General features: G+C 47.5%; 2 protein-coding genes across 4 annotated transcripts in view; one reads left to right on the top strand and one right to left on the bottom strand.

The window, feature by feature from the left end:
• Nucleotides 1–14,298, top strand: part of COG7 (component of oligomeric golgi complex 7) — an 89,376-nt gene extending 75,078 nt beyond the window's left edge. The window contains exons 15-17 of the mRNA XM_055409677.2: nucleotides 268–382; nucleotides 11,143–11,286; nucleotides 13,899–14,298. Coding sequence (XP_055265652.2) covers nucleotides 268–382; nucleotides 11,143–11,286; nucleotides 13,899–14,065 — 426 coding nt within the window. The 3' untranslated portion in view covers nucleotides 14,066–14,298. The remainder of the gene's footprint in view (nucleotides 1–267; nucleotides 383–11,142; nucleotides 11,287–13,898) is intronic.
• A 5,968-nt stretch (nucleotides 14,299–20,266) lies between these two features.
• SCNN1B (sodium channel epithelial 1 subunit beta) overlaps nucleotides 20,267–21,548 on the bottom strand; it is a 71,066-nt gene continuing 69,784 nt past the window's right edge. For all 3 annotated transcript variants that reach the window (XM_055409673.2, XM_088832937.1, XM_055409671.2), the window contains one exon: nucleotides 20,267–21,096. In XM_055409673.2, the coding sequence (XP_055265648.2) occupies nucleotides 20,716–21,096 (381 nt within the window). In that variant the 3' untranslated portion in view covers nucleotides 20,267–20,715. The remainder of the gene's footprint in view (nucleotides 21,097–21,548) is intronic.

A 21,548-nucleotide genomic window follows, 5' to 3' on the forward strand; every position in this document is an offset into this window, starting at 1 on the left:
AGGTAGAGCTCACGTTGAATACATTCCAGAAATATTGAGGCCATTAGTGAGAAGGATGAATCTGTGATCTACATGCAAACTGGCAGTGCTTTTATTTTTCAGACGTTGCCTAACCCGTATTACTTCACACGGGGCAGAGCAGGCCTGGGGCTGCCAACAGGTCTCGCAGTTTTGTCTGCCCACCGCTTGCCTTCGCATGAACGTACTGCATGCAGTCATTACGCGCATGCGTCAGCGCCGGGTTGACAGCGCTCTCTTTTGTTCCAGATCGGGCAGTATATCATGTCCCTTCCCCTGAACCTGGAGCCGTTCGTGACTCAGGAGGACTCAGCCTTAGAGCTGGCCTTGCATGCCGGGAAGCTGCCGTTCCCTCCTGAGCAAGGTGAGAGAGACGTGGGCTGGGATGTGATCGCAGGCTCCCTGCAGCCTCACCCGCATCACACGTGTCCTCCACACTCCCAGTGAAATAGGTGTCAGAGGGCACAGGAGTGACTGGGAGAGATTGGGGTTCTCTTATTGTACCTGCCGAGGGACTTCTGCAGGATGGTGGGTAAGGGAAGGCTCATTGTGCAGGGTATCCCTGGGTGAACCCCCCCAGTGCCCTTACTGGGGAGGTGGTGGCAGGTGGGCCTGGGCTTATGGGCGTTCACTGATGACAGAAGGGAGCTCACAGGGCGAGGGCTTCGCTAGGTGTGCTCTCTCTGCTTCCCTCTCTGTGGGCCACGTGCGGAGTAGAGTGGACCCTTGTCAGAACAGAAATAAACTCTCCAGCACAGAGGTTTACATTTCCTGTCCAATTGCCTCTGCAATTGGCAACAAGCTCCCAACTCCCCAAGGCTCCTGGATTTGTAAACTGACAAGGTAAAAATACAACACATGAACACGCTTCGTTTTCCTCATTATCTAGGCCTGACAGATTTGAACAGGGGCCACATACTCTCTGATCAAAAATCATCTTATCTATAAATTGGGCACAATAGGCCTCCCTCTTTGAGGCGGAACAGACAGAAAAAAAGAATCACTTGGTGTATAAAGGATTCAGTAGTTCAAGAGAAGGCTCCACACTGAAACTAAACTCACATTGAAAGATTATAAATAAACGGTTGCTAAAAGGGATCTCATGTAAATGCAGATTAAAGAAAGACAAGATGACTGCATCACTGTTAGAAGAAGTTGAATCAAATCAGAAGATAATAAATAGGACTAAATGATTCTTTATGTGGGTGACAGGTGGATTCCATAGTGAACCTGTAGTAGTCAGGTACCCTAGTGTGTCCAGTAATGCAGCACCGATGTATATAAAGAAGAAGCTGATAGACATGTAATGGCAAAACCACATGAGTAATGAGAAAACCTTGTACCTCTCATTTAGGCTTTGACAGGAAAATTAATAAGGAAAGAGAAATTGTTCTGTATAATCAGCACATTTGACTGAATCAATACGTCAAGTTTTTATCCCACAGAGAATTAGGATTGTTGTCAAACTTCCACAAACTGTAAAAGTAATATAAATAAATATGTAAGTTTCATAGGATTCTAAATATTAATGATACTCATGTAATTTTTTGGCTGTACCACCTGACACGCGAGATCTTAGTTCCCCGACCAGGAATTGAACCCAGGCTCCCTGCAGTGGAAGTGTGGAGTCTTAACCATTGGACCACCAGGGAAGTCCTTGATACTCACATAATTTTTGAAAAAAAGAATAATTCTGTTTAAAATTCAGATTTAAACTGTGAAACCTGCTAAGCTCACCTATGAGTATTAATTAATCTTAGGGATAAGGAAGAGAAGACTTTGAAATGAAAGAAATTGTAAAAAATGTAGATAAGCTGGAAAAAATAGCAACAGATACGATAGATGATGGGTAGTATCCTCATTTTATAAAAGTTCTTATGAATCAGTAAGAAAGAAATGAACACCCACAGAAAAATAAATAACCCGAAGGCATTCAAATAAGCTAAAACATGTGTAACCTCAGTAATTCTCAAAGAGCTGCAAATGAAAGTAACGTAGTTCATTTTTTATAACCTATCAAATTGACTGTATATACATCCATATATTTTAAGTGTTTATTTAATATTTGCCAAGGAGGAGGAAAACAGTTTAAATTATACAGTTTGAATTCCTGAAGGACTATTTGACATAAGATCAAAGGCCTTAAAAATGTGTATACCTTTTAGATCAGGAATTCTGCTATATAAGTGTGCTAATAAAATAATCACGAGTATAACTCTATGAATGTGCGTCCCAGCATTGTTTATAAAAGCAAAGCATCAGAAAGAAAAATGTGAAACTGTAGAAATTCTAATTAGAAATTTTTTGGTACATCTGCTATACAAATGCTATACAGCCATTAAAACATTCAGTTCAGTTCAGTCTCTCAGTTGTGTCCAACTCTTTGTGACCCCATGGACTGCAACACACCAGGCTTCCCTGTCCATCACCAGCTCCTGGAGCTTGCTGAAACTCATGTCCATTGAGTCGGTGATGCCATCCAACCATCTCATCTTCTGTCATCCCCTTCTCCTCCTGCTTTGCATCTTTCCCAGCATCAGAGTCTTTTCCAATGAGTCAGTTCTTCAAATCAGGTAGCCAAAGTATTAGAGCTTCAGCTTTGGCATCAGTCCTTCCAAAGAATATTCAGGACTGATTTCCTTTTGGATTGACTGATCTCCTTGGAGTCCAAGAGAGTCTCAAGAGTCTTCTCCAACACCACAGTTAAAAAGCATCAATTCTTCGGCACTCAGCTTTCTTTATTATCCAACGCTCACATCCATACATGACTGCTGAAAAAAACCATAGCTTGGACCATATGGACCTTTGTCGGCAAAATAATGTCTCTGCTTTTCAATATGCTGTCTAGGTTTGTCATAACTTTTCTTCCAAGGAGAAAACGTCTTTTAATTCCATGGCTGCAGTCACCGTCTGCAATAATTTTGGAGCCCCCCCCCAAAATAATCTGTCCCTGTTTCCATTGTTTCCCCATCTATTTGCCATGAAGTGATGGGATCAGATGCCATGATCTTAGTTTTTTGAATGTTGAGTTTTAAGCCAGCTTTTTCACTCTCCTCTTTCACTCTCATCAAGAGGCTTTTTCGTTCCTCTTCACTTTCTGCCATAAGGATGGTATCATCTGCATATCTAAGGTTATTGATATTTCTCCCGGCAATCTTAATTCCAGCTTGTGCTTCATCCAGCCCGGCATTTCGCATGATGTACAAGCTGGAATCAAGATTGCTGGGAGAAATATCAATAATCTCAGATATGCAGATGACACTACCCTTATGGCAGAAAGTGAAGAGGAACTCAAAAGCCTCTTGATGAAAGTGAAAGAGGAGAGTGAAAAGGTTGGCTTGAAGCTCAATATTCAGAAAACAAAGATCATGGCATCTGGTCCCATCACTTCATGGGAAATAGATGGAAAAACAGTGGAAACGGTGTCAGACTTTATTTTTTTGGGCTCCAAAATCACTGCAGATGCTGATTGCAGCCATGAAATTAAAAGACGCTTACTCCTTGGAAGGAAAGTTATGACCAACCTTGATAATATATTAAAAAGCGGAGACGTTACTTTGCCAACCAAGGTCCATCTAGTCAAGGCTATGGTCTTTCCCGTGGTCATGTATGGATGTGAGAGTTGGACTGTGAAGAAAGCTGATCACCGAAGAATCGATGCTTTTGAACTGTGGTGCTGGAGAAGACTCTTGAGAGTCCCTTGTACTGCAAGGAGATCCAACCAGTCCATTCTAAGGGAGATCGATCCTGGGTGTTCATTGGAAGGACTGATGCTAAAGCTGAAACTGCAATACTTTGGCCACCTCATGCGACGAGTTGACTCACTGGAAAAGACTCCGATGCTGGGAAAGGTTGGGGGCGGGAGGAGAAGGGGACGGCCGAGAATGAGATGGCTGGATGGTATCACTGACTCTGTGGACATGAGTTTGAGTGAACTCCGGGAGTTGGTGATGGATAGGGAGGCCTGGCGTGCTGTGATTCATGGGGTCGCGGAGAGTCGGACACGACTGAGCAACTGAACTGAACTGAACTCTGCATATAAGTTAAATAAACAGGGTGACAGTATATAGCCTTGATATCCTCCTTTCCCAATTTGGAACCAGTCCATTGTTCCATGTCCAGTTCTAAATGTTGCTTCCTGACCTGCATACAGATTTCTCAGGAGGCAGGTCAGGTGGTCTGGTATTCCCATATCTTTAAGAATTTTCTATAGTTTGTTGTGATCCACACAGTCAAAGGCTTTGGCATGGTCAATAAAGCAGAAGTAGATGTTTTTCTGGAACTCTCTTGCTTTTTAATGATCCAGCGGATGTTGGCAATTTGATCTCTGGTTCCTCTTTAGCCTTTTCTAAAACCAGCTTGAACATCTGGAAGTTCTCAGTTCACGTACTGCTGAAGCCTCGCTTGGAGAATTTTCAGCATAACTTTGCTAGTGTGTGAGATGAGTGCAATTGTGTGGTAGTTTGAACTTTCTTTGACATTGCCTTTCTTTGGGATTGGAATGAAAACTGACCTTTTCCAGTCCTGTGGCCACTGCTGAGTTTTCCAAATTTGCTGGCATATGGAGTGCAGCACTTTCACAGCATCATCTTTTAGGATTTGAAATAGCTCAGCCGGAATTCCATCACCTCCACTAGCTTTGTTTGTAGTGATGCTTCCTAAGGCCCACTTGACTTCACATTCCAGGATGTCTGGCTCAAGGTGAGTGATCACACCATCATGGTTATCTGGGTCATGAAGATCTTTTTTGTGTAGTTCTTCTGTGTATTCTTGCCACCTCTTCTTAATATCTTCTGCATCTGTTAGGTCCCTACGGTTTGTTATTTATTGTGTGCATCTTTGCATGAAGTGTTCCCTTGGTATCTCTGATTTTCTTGAAGAGATCTCTAGTCTTTCCCATTCTATTGTCTTCCTCTATTTCTTTGCATTGATCACTGAGGAAGGCTTTCTTATCTCTCCTTTGGAACTCTGCATTCAGATGGGTCAGTCTTTACTTTTCTCCTTTGCCTTTTGCTTCTCTTCTCCTCAGACAACCATTTTACCTTTTCGCATTTCCTTTTCTTGGGGCTGGTCTTGATCACTGCCTCCTGTATAAGGTCATGAACCTCTGTCCATAGTTCTTCAGGTACTCTATCAGATTCCTTGAATCTGTTTGTCACTTCTACTGTATAATCGTAAGGGATTTGATTTAGATCATACCTGAATGATCTAGTGGTCTTCCCTACTTTCTTCAATTTAAGTCAGAATTTGGCAATAAGGAGTTCATGATCTGAGCCACAGTCAGCTCCCAGTCTTGTTTTTGCTGACTGTATAGAGCTCTTCCATCTTCTACTGCAAAGAGTATAATCAATCTGATTTTGGTATTGACCATCTGGTGATGTCCATGTGTAGAGTCATGTCTTGTGTTGTTGGAAAAGGATGTTTGCTATGACCAGTTTGTTCTCTTGGCAAAACTGTTAGCCTTTGCCCTGCTTCATTTAGTACTCCAAGGCCAAGCTTGGCTATTACTCCAAGTATCTCTTGACTTCCTTCTTTTACATTCCAGTCACCTGTGATGAAAAGGACATCTTTTTTTGGTGTTAGTTCTAGAATGTTTTGTAGGTCATCATGAAACCGTTCAACTTGAGCTTCTTCAGCATTAGTGGTTGGGGCATAGACTTGGATTACTGTGATATCGAATGGATTGCTTGGAAATGAAGAGATCATTCTGTCATTTTTGAGATACAAAAATGTTTAATGTAGTATACAGTATGAGTCCATTAATAAAAAACTGCTATGTATATGAGTGCAAGAAGAAAATACTAGGGGACTTCCCTGGCTATCCAGTGGTTAGGACTCTGTGCTTTCATTGCCAAGGATATTGGTTCGATCCCTGGTCAGGGCACTAAGGTCTGTTAAGCTCTGTGGTGAGGCCAGAAATAAAGACTGGAGAAGGCTCACCACCACTATCAGTCGGTGTATCCACTTTGAAAACAGTTTGGCATTTTCCAATAAGAGTGACACTGTGCATACCCTCAGCCTATCAGGTTTACTCCCAAATGTTTATCCTGGAACGTCTTCCATAGGTGACCCCATATACATCTGTAAGGATATTTGTGATGACTTGGTAATAGCCACAAACTCTAAGCAACCCGAATATCCATCAACAGTCAGTGGACAGCTACATTATGGTGCAGTCATGGGGTGAAATAGTATGCAGTATTAAAGGTGAACAAGCTACAGCAATACATAATGACATGAGTGATTCTTACAAACATATCATCGAGCAAAAGAGGTAAGACCGAATGTGAACAGCCGAAGCTCGAAGGCTGGCTGGGGGATGCAGAGCTTGGTACCTGGGATCCTGCTATGTGTGATTGGAGAGGCATGTGGGAGATTTCAGGTCCTGGCAGTGGTCTTTGTCTTGAACACAGAAGTGGTTGCACTGGCATTGGCTTTATGGTTGTTCTGCAAGACATATAATTTTTTTTATATGTTCTACTGCATATATGATATATCTCATGACTTGTATAAGAAGAAAACCGAAGATTAGACCCTAGGAGTATAAACTGATACAGGTTGTCAGGGGTGATTTCCATCAACAGCTGAAGGACACCCATCCTTTTTGATCCAACAGCTCTTCTTCTGCTTGCCCATCCTGGAGGGATCCATGTTTATGTGCCCACAGAGGCACATGTGAGGCAGTTCATTGCACAAAATTAGAAAACCCAAATGTCTGTTACTCAGGGAGTAGATAAGTATATTGTGATGTATCCATAATGTTGAAAATTCTTTTTGATTTTCTTTATGAGAGGTAGAACTATTTGTATTTAGAGATAAGGTCTTCAAAAATATGTATTTTACATATTGTTAAGACAGAAAAGGTCTTTTATTGTTAAGATCTGTTATTAAGACAAAAAAGCAGACACAAAGTAATACATACAGTATTATTTATGTTTTGAAAATACCCCACTCTGTCTATTTCTGCATGCATGTTTGCATGTAAAAGTATTGAATATGGATCTGGCAGAATATGAACCCGACTCTCCTCCCTTGTGGTTTGATGAATTTCTTTAGTATTATGTTTAGATTCCTTTCTAATCATCTTTTGTGTATCTACTGTAGGTTTTTGCTTTGTGGTTGCCATGAGGTTCACATATAATAGTCTCTGTGTGTGACACACACACTCACACACACTTCAGTATATTTTAGATTGGTAGAAACTAAACTTGAATGCATTTTAAAAACTCTACATTTTTATGTCCCCATCACATTAAATTTTTTATGTCATATTTTATATCTTTTTGAGTATCCAACAACTAATTTTTTTAGTTAATTTTACTACTTTTGTGTTTTAACTTTCATACTAGCTTCGTGAGTGACTGATCTACTGCCTTTACTACATATTCCACCTTTAACCAGAGAGATTTTTATTTTCATGTTTTCTTGTTATTAGTGCCTTTTCTTTTCAGCTTAGAGAAGACCCTTTAATACTTCTTATAAGTCTGGTTTAGTAGTGATGGACTCCTTTAACTGTTACTTATCTTGAAAACTCTTCATCTCTATTTCAATTCTGAATGATACTATTGCCTGATAGACTGTTCTTGGTTGGAAGTTCTTTCCTTTCAGCACTTTGAATATAACATGCCAATCCCTCTGGCTTGAAGAGTTTCTGTTGAAATGTCAGCTGATAAAAAAAAAAAATTAGCTGATAGTCTTATGGGGTTTCCTTGCACATAGCAAGGTTTTTTTTTTCCCCATTGCATTTAAGATTCTCTAACTTTTGACATCTCAATTATAAATTCTGTTGGTGTGTTTGTTTCCTTCCTCAGGTTAAGGAAGTTTTCAGCCATTAGTCCTTCAAATAAATTTTCTGCTCGTTTCTCTCTTCTCCTTCTGGGACCCCTATAGTGCAAATGTTATTCTACTCGGTATGTTGTCCAATAAGTCTCTGAAGTTATCCTCACTTTTTAAAATTCTTCTTTCTTTTTGCTGATCTGTTCGAATGAGTTCCACTGCTCCGTCTTCCAGGTCAGTGATTCGTTCTTCTAGTTCATCTAGTCTGCTGTTGAATCCCACTAACGTATTTTTCAGTTCATATTCTTGAGCTCTATTATTTCTGTTTGGTACTTTCTTGTATTTTCTCATTTTTGTTGATGTCCTCACTGTTCATCCATTCTTTGCCTGCGTTGGGTGACCATCTTTATGACTGTGAGTTTGAACTCTTTTTTCAGGTAGATGACTTATCTCTGTTTCATTAAGGCATTTTTTTCAGGTTCAATCTCTTTCTTTCATTTGGAAACTGTTCCTCTGTTTCCTCATTTTGCTTGTTTCTCTGTGTAGGCCTCTATGTAACAAGCGAAAGAGCCTCCCCCTTTTATTTTTTAATTAAAATGTAAGTATTTATTTATGGCTGCACAACGTCTTTATTGCTGCATGCGGGCTTTCTCTAGTTGCAGTGAGCAGGGGCTACTCTCTAGCTGCAGTGCTCCAGCTTCTCACTGGTCGGGGGGCTCTGCAGAGCGCAGGCTCTAGAGCACGCACAGGCTTAGTTGCCCTGTGGCACGCGGAATCTTCCCAGATTAGGAATCGAACTGTGTCCCCTATATGGGCAGACAGAGTCTTAACCACTGCACCACTGGAGCAGTCCACTAATATGCTTTTTAAGTTTAAAAAAAATTTTTTAGGGGCTTCCCTGGTGGTCTAGTGGTTAAGAATCTGCCTTGCAATGCAAAGGATGCTGGTTTGACCCCTGGTCCGGGAAGATCCCACATGTCTCAGGGCAGTTGAGCCCTGAGTGCCACAACTACTGAAACCTGTGTGCCCTAGAGCCTATGCTCCTCAGCAAGAGAAGCCACGCAGTGAGAAGCCCTCGCGTTGCAACTTGAGAGTAGACCCCCGCTACCTGCAAATGGAGAAAGCTTGTTCAGCGACAGAGACAAAGCACCCCCCAAAATAAATGTTTTGTTTTAAAATGCTCCCAATATGAAAGAAAAAAAAGGAAAACCTTCAAAAAATTTTTTTTAACTATTTTTTATGGAATTTTCCACACACACTCACAAGTCATAAGAATAGTACAGTGAAACCCCAGACACTTGTCACCTGGGTTTAAGAATGGCTGCTTCTTGTTTCCAGAGAAGGCAATGGAGTACTCTTGTTTCCAGAGAAGCCACTCCAGTACTCTTGCCTAGAAAATCCCATGGATGGAGGAGCCTGGTAGGCTGCAGTCCGTGGGATCGGACACGACTGAGCAACTTCACTTTCACTTTTCACTTTCACACATTGGAGAAGGAAATGGCAACCAACTCCAGCATTCTTGCCTGGAGAATCCCAGGGAAGGGAGAGCCTGGTGGGCTTCCGTCTGTGGGGTCACACAGAGTCGGACACGACTGAAGTGACTTAGCAGTAGCAGCAGCAGCTTCTTGTTTCATATATTCTGCTTACATTTTTTTGCTAGAGTATTTAAATCAAATCCAAGGCATCATGTTATTTCATCCAGAAATACTTCGTTTTGTATCTTTTACTGATGAGGATTCAATTCAGGTTCAGATTCTTTGGCAAGAGAATGTAGTGCTGTACTTATTGTGTGTTCCCTTACATCAGGAAGAGCATAATAGCTTATTGTTTCACTGCAGATACATATATAGAGATTTAGTGAGTATGTGGTTGTTTCCAGTCACTAACTCAAATGTTTATTAATTGTTTACCATGTGCTAGGCTCTGGGTTGAACATTATTAAGAAGAAAAAAAAAAGCCTTCCAGCCATCAAGTAACATTGTAACAATGGTTGAAATCATAACCAAAAAAGAAGCTGATCTGGGTAATTTTTTGTTTTTAATCTTTCATTCAATATGTTATTATGAAAATTTTCAAGCATACAAAAAATTGGAAAGAATTACCCAGTGAACTAGCATTCCAGTCCTCATATTTTTTTCTTTTTTAAAGATTTTATTGAAGTACAGCTGATTTACAGTGTTGTGTTAGCTTCTCATGTAGAGCAAACTAATTCAGTTAAACATATATATATAAATTCTTTTTCATATTCTTTTCCATTATTTTAACGGTGAAAGTTTTATGAAGCAGATGGTAAAGCAGCCAATAGGAACTTTTTGGCTTAGATATGGGCTTCCCTGGTGGCTCAGACGGTAAGTGCGGGAAACCTGGGTTCGATCCCTGGGTCGGGAAGATCCCCTGAAGAAGGGAATGGCTATCCACTCCCGTATTCTTGCCTGGAGAATTCCACAGACAGAGGAGCCTGATGGGCTACAGGCTTAGATACATGATAAGTAGGAGGGAGATTTAAAAATCGTTCCAGTGAGGAAACTGAACTTCAGGAACTGTGAAGTGAGGTGTCCAAGGGTCGCCCGCCCCGGGGGCTAGAGCAGGGAGGTTGCAGGCTCCCCGTGTCGCGGTCCTCTTCCTCCCTGTTTTGGCGACAGGGAATTGGGAGATCTTTGGAGGCAGCTAGAGCTGCCGTGGAGTCGTGATTCTGGGCAGAGGAGGCAAGCGCTGCCCTGGTGTGAGTGCTGGGCCCTTGGAGGCTCCCCCATTCCCTCTGACCTGGATTACAGACAGGGAGGTCAGCTCCTGGTCTGCTAGTCAGGCTCTGGGCGGGTCATCTGATGGGCAGGCGCAGAACTCCTCCTGGCCTGTGTGGCTGCATCGGCCCCCAGACTTTGAGACCGCTAAGGCTGTCCCACCTCCTGACTGTTTTCTATTCTGAATCCTCATTATACTCAGTACCACTTGACCTAAGATGTAATTGTCTTCTGTTTCCCTTGTTGCCCACCGAGACCGTAGCTTTGTGTATACATGCGGCACCTATCATGGCCCTGGTCACCCAGAACAGCCCCGTATAAGCTGGTGAAAGTGAACGTGTTAGTCACTCAGTCGTGTCTGACTCTTTGCAACCCCGTGGACTGCCACGCAACAGGCTCCTCTGTCCATGGGATTCTCCAGGCAAGAATACTAGCGTGGGTTACCATTTCCTTCTCCAGGGGATCTTCCCGACCCTGGGATCAAACCTGGATGTCCTGCATTGCCTGCGGACCGTCTGAGCCACCAGGGAAACCTGTGCAAACTGTCAGTGGGCAGTTTTTCCTGACCAGGCTGTTTCTTTGGTGACGACTGTCTTTCCCTCTCCAGGGGACGAGCTGCCCGAGCTGGACAACATGGCCGACAATTGGCTGGGCTCCATTGCCAGAGCCACGATGCAGACCTACTGTGATGCCATCCTGCAGATCCCCGAGCTAACCCCACACTCCACCAAGCAGCTGGCCACCGACATCGGTGGGTCCCCACGGCGGGCGGGGGAGGGCCAGCTCTTCAGGAAGGTTGTCCCAGGTCTCCTGTCAGCTTCACCTCGGGGTTGGTCTAGGAAGCTTTGTTAAAAATGTGGATTCTCCAGTCCCCGCCCCCAGAGGTTCTGACGTGACAGGTCTGTGTGGAAGCCTGGACACCAGTAGTTTGCTGGATGTCCCCAGGGATTCTCATAGCTGCCAGGGCCGAGAGCCGTTCAGGGGCGCCTTGGCAAGACAGGGTGGGATGGGTGAGGCAGACTGGTGTGATGCTGCCCTGCCCTGCCTTGCCTTCTGCTCATCCATATAATCATCATCCAAAGCAACGTTGATTAAGCGCTCACTACGGGCAGGCATGCAGGTGCTGAGCCAAGCTCTTGCGCCCATTGTCTTATGCAATCTTCAAAACTCCCCTGTGAGGTCAACACTCCTGCCTTCAGCGCTCTGATAAGGAAACGGGGGCACAGAGCACTTGCGTCACGAGGCCACCTCGTCAGGGTCGCCCTGCAGTCTCCACCCGAGTACCTGCCTGATTCTCAGGTCAAGGGGTGTGTGCCCATCTCCTCCCGCTGGCGCATGTCCCTGGAGGTGATGCCACCCGGTGGGAGGTGCTCTGAGGTTGGGGTGCTGCAGGCAGGCGGTCGGAGCATCTCCCCAGCCTCTTGGTATCATTCCAGTGACTTGCCGGCTCTTTCGCTGGAGGCAGCTCTTGGAGCGGTCAAGGGAGGCGGTGATGGGAGCCTTGAAGAGTAGCAGCCTGGGGACCCAGCCAGGGCTTTGACCCGAGTGAGCACAGGGCCATGCCAGCCTCTGGTTTTGCCGAAGCAGAAATAGAAGTGAGATGCTTTCCTCCAGGTCACAGGGCAGTGAGCGACGGGGCCAGGCCTCGAACCTGGCTCATTCGTGTTCAGCTCTCAGCAGTTACAGAGCAGCGGCCAGCTCTCATCTCACGGGGCACGTGTTCAGAGAAGAGATGAAGAGGTTCCCATGTTCACCGGTGGTTCCTGTTAGTACCGGCGGGAGCACTGAGGGGAGAGCCAGCAGAACTAGCGAGCGAGATTTGGGGGCGGCCCCGAGAGTTCACTTGTCTGCATGTCGTCTTCCCCCACTGTTGCGCTCCTGTCCAGATCCACCTGTTCACTCATCAGCAGTGACTGAGCATCTGTTGCATAGCAGCCATCGTGCTAGGAGATGGGATAGAACAAGAGTGGTCTGGACAGTTCCTGTACTCACTGAGCTTCCACCATGAGGGAATGAGTGTGGGCTTAGGGCCCAGGAAGCTGCCCGGTGGTAACACAATAGGGGAGCGGTGAGGTCTGTGGCAGCACATGGACACCTTAAAGACACAAAGTTAAACTTTGAAACAAAAGCTCTCTTGCTGTCTGGACAGAAGATGTTGTGGTGGATGGTGGGCTGCCACTTTGCAGGTCCTGGCCTGCAGTCGAGGGGAGCCCACAGTTTTATGGATGCACATGGGCCGGAGGCAGGTGCCTGACCGGTTGGTGGCACCCTTCCTGGGAAGTGGCTTGTCTGAGGGGGACGTGGGGTCAGGCATCCAGGACAGAGCAGGCACCGTCTACGGGCTGTGCCCTGAGCCGGGTCTCGGAAAGAAGACACAGGGGAGATTGAGCCGTGCTGGAGCTCCAGCCTAGTCAGGGAAGAGAGATTGACGCAGGCGGTGATCAGAAAGTAGGGAGGAACTTGCTGGGTGATGTGCCTCCCAGCCCCTGGGAGCAGGAAGAGAGGGATGAGCTGGGGAGGGCTGGCCGCACTGCCCAGGAAGGAGGAAGGGAAAGAACGCCCAGTTACTGACCACCTGCATCACATGGGGCGTGTTCATGGTCCTTGTCCCTCGTCATCCCCTGAGCGATGCTGCCTGAGGGTACTGGCTGCCTCCACAGGTGGAAGTGGAGACACGCGAGGTCACCCCGACCTTGGAAGCCCCGTTTTCTCCTCCACTCTGCCTGTGCTGCCTGAGCTCGACTGCCAGTTAGGATGGGGAGTGCTGCTTTTCAGAAGGACAGGCCCCTCCCACCCCTCTCTTGGACACTCTCATCGACTGGGCCTGGGGGTGGGGTCAGGAATCTGTCCTCACTTGTACCCCAAGGGGTTATATCTGGAAGGTGTGGGAACCACATTATACCAGGGATTGCCCCCAGCACCATCCTCATGCTCCCTGTAGGGGCTCTGCTGGGGGTTCTTTAGGAGCTGCTTAGATGAACCCTGTGTCTCCTGACCTCTTGGGTTTTCCATGTGGTCAGTGGGGGCCACTGGGGAGCAAGGCCGGGAACCCTGGAGTTCTCAGTGTAGAGCTACAGCTGAGGTTGGCTGATCGGGCTGCAGAGATGAGTGTGGGATGGCGACCTTGGCAACTCCTTCATTTATTTAGAATTCCTAGACCTCGGCCTGGGCCGAGCTCACAGTCATATTTGACCGTCCTATAAAACACCCTCAGAGTGAAGGCCCGTGGGCTGAGAGCAGACCTGGCAGCCAGCATCGGGGGGGTTGGGGGGACGTCTTGTTTCTTACTACGGGGAGGCCCTTGGGGCTCATCCGCTTGGTGCTGAGTCTGTTGGTTTGTGTCCGTCTGCTCCCACCCCACAGACTACCTGATCAACGTGATGGACGCCCTGGGCCTGCAGCCATCCCGCACCCTCCAGAACATCGTGATGCTCTTGAAGGCCAAGCCTGAGGACTACAGACAGGTCAGCAAAGGCCTGCCCCGTCGCCTCGCCAGCACGGTGGCTGCCATGCGGAGTGTGGACTACTGACCCCCATGCTCCCGCTGACAAGAGTGTTGGGGCCACAGAACTCTCCAGAATGGTCTTGCTCTAAAAATCCACCTGGCATTGGTCAGAACTTGTTTCAAAAGGACTTGGTTCATTTGTATAATCAAAAAATGCCTGTAAATTAGAGGTAAATTATTTATTAGGAATTTTCAGATAATTTTTAAAAATGATTCTGTCTTGAAAGTGCAATTAATAAATACTGTGAAATGAAAGAAGGCCATTTTCTTTACATTTTTACTCAGTGAATATTTGGGTGCTTCCCACGTGCTGTGCTATCCACACTGGGGATTCGGCCTGGAAGGAGGCCGAAGCAGGGAGGGAGAGAGAATTGGCAGGTAAGGGCTGGCTTCCTTGGTGGCTCAGTGGTAAAGAATCTGCCTGCAATGTGGGAGACCCAGGTTTGATCCCTGGGTTGGGAAGATTCTCTGGAGAGGGGCATGGCAATCCACTCCTGTATTCTTACCTGGAGAATTACATGGACAGAGGAGCCTGGTGGACTACAGACCATGGGGTCGCAAAGAGTCGGACACGACTGAGCGACTAACACTTTTACTTTCCTTTCCAGCTAAGATCATCCAAGATGTTAGTGCTGGGGGCCCAGAGGGCGTCAGGTGGCAGTGGCCTGGGAATAGCTGGATGGGCAACCCCAGAACCTAAAGGATGAGGGTTGTGCATGGTGGTAAGTTCTGGAGGAGTGCTCAGGCTGAGGGCAAAGGCGGACCAGGCCCTGGGCATGTCCATGGTCAGCAGTGGAAGTGGGAAACTGGAGATAAGGTCAGAGAGGAAAGAGGTGCAGATCATGGCAAGTCCTGCAAGCCATGGTAAGGACTTTGCCTTTTTTAAAAAACCCGCCAGGTGATGTACATTCTGTTAGGTTTCTTTTTCTTTTTTTTTTAATTAATTTTTGACTGAAAAGCCCTGTTGCTGCACGTGGGCTTTTCTACAGTTTGCAGCAAATGGGGGCTACTCTTCGTTGCAGTGCTCAGGCTTCTCACTGCGGTGGCTTCTCTTGTTGCACAGCACAGGCTCTGGAGCGCGGGGCTTTAGTAGTTGCTGCATGTAGGTTCAGTAGTGGTGGTTGCCGGGTTTTCGAGCACAGGCTCAGTAGTTGTGACTTGCAGGCTTAGTTGCCTTGTGGCATGTGGGATCTTCCTGGCTCAGGGATTGAACTCGAGTCTTCTGCACTGGAAGGCAGATTTGTTACCACTGAGCCACCAGGAAGCCTTTGTCAATATCTTCTGTATCTGTTAAGATTTTAGTTGGCTATAAGTAACAGAATAATGTAATTTGAGTGACTTAAATAAGAATTGATTTTTGCTAGTAACAAAGAGTCAAATGGTGGTGGCTACGGGCACTGATTTAGCGGCTGGACCGAGTCAGAACCAGCCTCTCTGTGATCTTGATGTTCCCCTATGGGCCTGGTGCCTCCTCCTCCCACAACTAGGTAGAGCATCCGCGTTCAGAGAGGAAGGAGGCAGAGAGGGGGTGGCCGAGCAACAGTTCCATCCCTTCCACTGGGGATGCAAAGGCCTTCCCAGAGCCCCACCGTGACTTCCTCCCAAGCCTCATGGCCATGTTGGGTCGCCAGGCGTCTCCCCAGCTGCAAGCAAGGCTGGGAGCACAGGAGCAGGACTGACGTCTGCCAGGCTGGACAGCTCTGTCGTGGGGCGTCCTGTGCACTGTGGGATGTTGAGTAGCATCACTGGCCTCCATCCACTGGATGCCCAAGTTGTGACAACCAACAGTGTCTCCAGACATGGTCCAGGAGGCAAAACCACCTCTGGTAGAGAAACCCCGGCTTAGACCATGCAGGATTTCTTGCCGCCTGAACAAACTGGGAGAAGGGCAGCAGCCGAGTCCCTCACAGGCTCCTTTTGCATTGAACTGCACCATGTTCTGAGCCTGGGTGGGCTTTCCTTGTCTCCTACCCATTGCCTCACATTCCTGGAACACGGAGCCTGGGAATATTTCACACACAGAGGAACTGTGGCTTGGAGAGATCTAAGGGACTTGCCCAGAGTCACAGCGGCCATGTGCAGGGCTGGGAGCCCAGAGGAGCTGGCTCCACCTAATCCCACCCAGCTCAGCCTGTCCGTGCCAGCCCCCTGGGAGGGGCACTGCTGTGACCTCAGCCTCTGAAACAGCCCCACCGGCTGCCAGGGCCGTGTCTCCCTCTGGGTCTGTCTCCCGGGGAATTCCCACACCTTCTGTTCCCCATATCTTTGGAAACAGTTTGGCTGGCCCTAAAAGTGCATTAGCTGCAAACCTGCACCAAGAAAAATATTTTGGTTCCTCACGTGGTAGATCACAGACATCCACGGCAGGGATCAAGCCTGGCTCCTCCCTCGAAGTGGGAGCTGGAGACCTGGAAGGTGGAAAGTGCTGCTTTGAAGTGGAAACCTCTTTGCAGTGACCTCTGCCAGTGTCGGTGAGCACCACTAAGGCAGGCTCGGGCTTGGTTCCAGCTTTGCCACCATCCAGTTGCATGACCTTGGGAAAGTCATTCACCTCTCTGAGCCTTGTTTCCAAATCTGGAAAACAAGGGTCATAATGGTACCTAACTCTTAGGGTTATTTGAAGAGTGCTTGAGATGAGATGAAGAGCTTCCCTGTTGGCTCAGAAGTAAAGAATTTGCCTGCAATGTGGGAGACCGGGGTTGGGTGCCTAGGTGGGGAAGATCCCCTGGAGAAGGAAATGGCAACCCACTCCAGAATTCTTGCCTAGAGAATTTCATGGACAGAGGAGCCTAGCGGGCTGTAGTCCATGGGTTCCCAAAGAGACATGACTGAGAGACTAACGCTAACAGCACATGGTAGGTGTATGCTGCTGCTAAGTCACTTCAGTCGTGTCCGACTCTGTGTGACCCCATAGACGGAAGCCCACCAGGTTCCCCCATCCCTGGGATTCTCCAGGCAAGAACACTGGAGTGGGTTGCCATTTCCTTCTCCAATGTGTAAAAGTGCAGTCGCTCAGTCATGTCCGATCCTTAGTGACCCCACGGACTGCAGCCCAACAGGCTCCTCCATCCATGGGATTTTCTAGGCAAGAGTACTGGAGTGGCTTGCCATTGCCTTCTCCGTGGTAGGTGTATAATAGATGCTAATTTCATAGTCCTCCAGCATCTGTAATTTACCTGCCCACTGGGGATAGTGGTAGGAATTACAGAATGCCATTCCTGGGCAATTTTGGAACTGCTAGACTAATTTTTCAAGCTCTGAAGGGCTAGAATAGGATTGCCCTTCTCCCTTCTAGATCCAGAGGGGAGAGTAATGCCCATCTGCCTGACTCAGAGCCTGCTTTCAGAGGTGGGGCCATCATCCATCTTTACTCCAGCCCTTAGTACTCCCCAGGAGAGGATAGCAACTGATGTCCGCAACAGCCTGGTCCTTTTCTACAAGCAGCTCTGGGGGCTGGAAGTGCCTCCCACTCCTTCCACATGTCTCTGAGCAAAACCTTTCACAGGAGTCTGTAATGGGCTATCTGCCATAGACCGCCGCCTGGGGAGGCCAGGTAGCATCTCCCATCCTCAGTCGCAGTGATTGGTTCAGGATTAGCATGTGGCCCAGGCTAATCCAAATGAGCCTCATTCTCAGAATTTTTGCTAGGAAAAGTTTTCTTCTTATTGTGTTGCTGAGCTGAGGGAATGGAGTCTGGGACTAAAAGGGAAAGAAAAGCTCATGGAGAGAAACAATGTAAAACAGATGTCAACACAGAAGGTAATAAAGCCAGTAGCTGGAGAAATCACTAGATTGAGGTTAAACTCCTGGATACAGCCTTGTCTGAAATCCCTGGACTTTAATTACAAGAACCAATGAATTCCCTTTTTAGCTCAAGTTCAAATTAACTTGTGACCAAAAGGCGGGAAAAAGGAGTTAGATAATAATCATTTCTCTGCCCCATAGCCTCAGATGAGATAATAAATATGAAAGCCCTGGGCTCCTCTGAGGAACTGCTATTCTAATGATCACTGGTATTCTTACAGCAGCAAGAGGATGAGGCTGGAGTCTTGCCCTTGTCACTTAGGGTAACAGCAATCTAGTCTAGTACCTTTCCTCTCCAAGCCTCAATTTATTTATTTATAAAATGGGATGATCATATTTCTCAGTGGTTATGAGAATTCAATGAAATAAGACTTACAAAGTATACACTTGGCCTGGTGCCTGGCATGTGGTAAGTGGTTGATACAATACAGTCATTGTTTAAAGACAACACAAATAATAGTGAATGTGGTAACAGCTACCACTGCTAATAATAAAAGTCCTAGTCATGGTAGTAAGTGTGATAATTACCAAGAATTGTTGACTCCAGCCTGCAGACTCGGTCTGGCTCTGAGCTAGGAAACCTGGCTTCCCCCAGACCCGCCCCACTCAGTCCCTAGCAATGCTGCCTTTGACTGGAGTGGCACCGCCTTCCTCCACAGGTGCCATTGTGGGCACTTAAAGGGAGCACAACTTGTTTGCCTTTCAGGCCAAGGACTCAGGTGTTCTAGACCAGCAGGGCTGAGATGCCCTGGTCCCAGGCTCTGAAGCCAGCACTCATTCACCACCAGGGCTGGCAGGTGACGGCAGGGCCCTGCAGTGGTCAACTGTCTGCAGCTGCCAGACCCCATTCTTCGTTGATAACGGCTCCTGATTCCTCTTTGGGAGGCCTACAGTATCGCCATGTTGTTTAGTCGCTAAGTCATGTCTGACTCTTTTGCGATCCAATGGGCTGTAGCCCACCAGGCTATGGGTTGCCTTATTTAGCAATTAAAAACACAGGGAGCTCAGTTAAATTTGAATTTTAGAAAAACAATGATTTATTAGTATAATGTTGTTATTGTTCAGCTGCTAAGACACGTCCGACTCTTTGCAACCCCCTGGATTTCAGCGCGCTAGGCCTCCCTGTCCCTCACTATCTCCCAGAGTTTCCTCAAGTTCATGTCCAGTGAGTTGGTGATGCTATCCAACCATCTCATCCTCTGCCACCTTCTCCTTTTGCCTTCAATCTTTCCCAGAATCAGGGTCTTTTCCAAGGAGTCATCTGTTTGCATCAGATGGCCAAGATAGTGGAGCTTCAGCTTCAGCACTAGTCCTTCCAATAAGTACTCAGGGTTGACTTCCTTTAGGATTGACTGGTTTGTTTTCTTGATTGTATTAGTACAATATGCTGTCAATATTACATGGATGTCTACTAAAAGATTAATTTGCCTATCTGAATTTCCAGTTTTGGGCTTCCCTGTTGGTTCATTGGTTAAGAATCTGCTTGTAATTTAGGGACAGCAGTTTGATCCCTGGTCCGGGAAGATCCCACACACCACACGGCAACTAAGCTAGTGAACCACAACTACACTGCCTTTGCTCTGGAGCCCTTGAGCCACAACTGCTGAAGCCTGCTCGCCCTAGAGCCCATGCTCCACAACAAGAGAAGCCACTGCAATGAGAAGCCCGTGCGCCATAATGAGGAGTAGCCCCTGCTTGCCAAAACTAAAGCAAGCCTGCGTGCAGCAACAAAGATCCAGGCAGCCAAAAGTAAATAGATATTTTTTTAAAAAAATGTTCCAGTTTTACTTGGTAGCCTATATTTTATCTGGCGCCCCTAGGAACCATGTCCCCACCACCCTCAGACCATGTGGTTCTGCAGAGGGGCCAAGGGGCCTTAGGTATGGGCAGGGGCTAATCAATCCCAGCAGCTTACCAACGGGGCACAGTGATTGGTTCAGAGGCAGGCATGTGACCCACTCAGTGACCGATGAGAACCAGCCTGGGAGCTTGCTGAAACAATTGAGAAAGAGATGCTCTCTCCTAGCTGGGTTTGCTAAGCTGGAGATGTGAGTTTGCAGTTGCAAATGGCCCTTTGCTGCTATAATGTAAGGTGAGCCTGCCTGGGAAGGCAAAGAGAACAGACATCATTTGAGCTGCTGGAGATGCTTGTGCTTAAGCCAGTTTTAAGAATTTATCCCACCTTACCTCCTTCCCTCGCCCTCTCAGTTCTGGAAACCCAAAGAAATAAGTTGGACAACATTGAAAAAGGCATAAAGTCACTGTTTCAGGGACAACTTGAAGGAAACTTAATCACCAGCTTGGGCCTCTCCTTGGCCATGTCTGTGCTCTTAAGTCAGCACTGATGCCCTTCTACCCCCAAGAGATGCATCAGGGCTCTCTGGATGCTCAGCTGGACAAGGAAAAAAACTAGGTTCTATGTTTTCTACTTTTATTTTCCAGAACAAAACATGTGCCACCCGGCAGGACCCTGATGCCTGCTTTCCACCAACTCTCCCTCACTCAACACATTCACCAGGTCAGCCGAGGGAGGAGGAAAAGAAGACTCCTTCTGGGGTCAGAGGGCACAGCATGCCTGCCTGCCTTCAACTCTGGGGCAGATGGTGACGGGCACTGGGAGGGCAGTGACCTGCCTCCAGGGGATGGTGCTTTGGGTCTCAGATCCCAGGCCAAGGGTCGGGTCAGGTTGGGGGTGTGGGCGGGAACACAGTTCCCGTATCCATACCAGCACTGTGATCCCTCTGAGCCCTCAGCCTGGGGCTGGCCAAGAGCTGTCGGCCTCTCTGTAGAGGGACCTGGACTCTGGCCTTGGGCGATGTCTCAGCTGCTCAGGTCCGAATTCTTGGCCCGCTGGGAGGGGCAGGGCAGGCTCTAGATAGCATCCCCATTGCTGTCAGACTCGATGACGTCCAGCGGCTGCAGGCGCAGGGAGTCGTAGTTGGGGGGTGGGGTGCCCGGGATGGGCGGGTTCTGCTCATGGGGGTAGGCCCCCGCGTCAGGGCCGGGTGTGGCTGGGTCCGGCTGGAAGCCAAAGTTGGTGTGGGCCTCCACCAGCTCCGCCACGGTGGGCGGCGGGCCGTCATAGCGAGCCAGGGCCCGCTTCTGACGCACGCTCTTGGCAAGGGCCACCAGCTTGATGATAGTGATCCACACGAAGTCGATGATGATCTCCCCGAACTCGATGAGGCAGAGCACTGAGCCCCCCATCCAGAAGCCGAACTGTCCGCCCAGGTTCGAGAGCAGCCAGACAATCTGCGGGGAGCAGGGGGGTGAGGGCCTGGCCGGGGTGGGGAGGTGGGGCCACAGATCTCTGCCTCAAGCCCAACCTCATGGCTTCCTGTGAGGTGAGTTGGTGGCCAGAAAGGGAGAAGAGGTGATCATCTCAGTCCAGGGAAGTAATCTGGGAGTGCCTATGGGACCTTCCTGCTTCCCTGGTGGCTCAGCAGTAAAGAATCTGCCTGCCAGTATTGCGTCCCAGTCCACTGGGTTACAAAAATGTTGAACACGACTGAGCAACTAAACAACAAGTAAGTAAGGGTTAATCTCTCAGTCGTGTCCGACTCTGTGAGATCCCATTGACCGTAGCCTGCCAGGCTCCTCTGTCCATGGGATTTTCCAGGCAAGAATATTGGAGTGGGTTGCCAGTTCCTTCTCCAGGGGCTCTTCCAGACCCAGGGATCAAACCCAGGTCTCCCGCATTGCAG

The sequence above is a fragment of the Moschus berezovskii genome, chromosome 27, assembly GCF_049115385.1.
Source record: "Moschus berezovskii isolate FMDL1 chromosome 27, NW_MosBer_1.0, whole genome shotgun sequence".
NCBI classification, from domain to species: Eukaryota; Metazoa; Chordata; class Mammalia; order Artiodactyla; family Moschidae; genus Moschus; species Moschus berezovskii.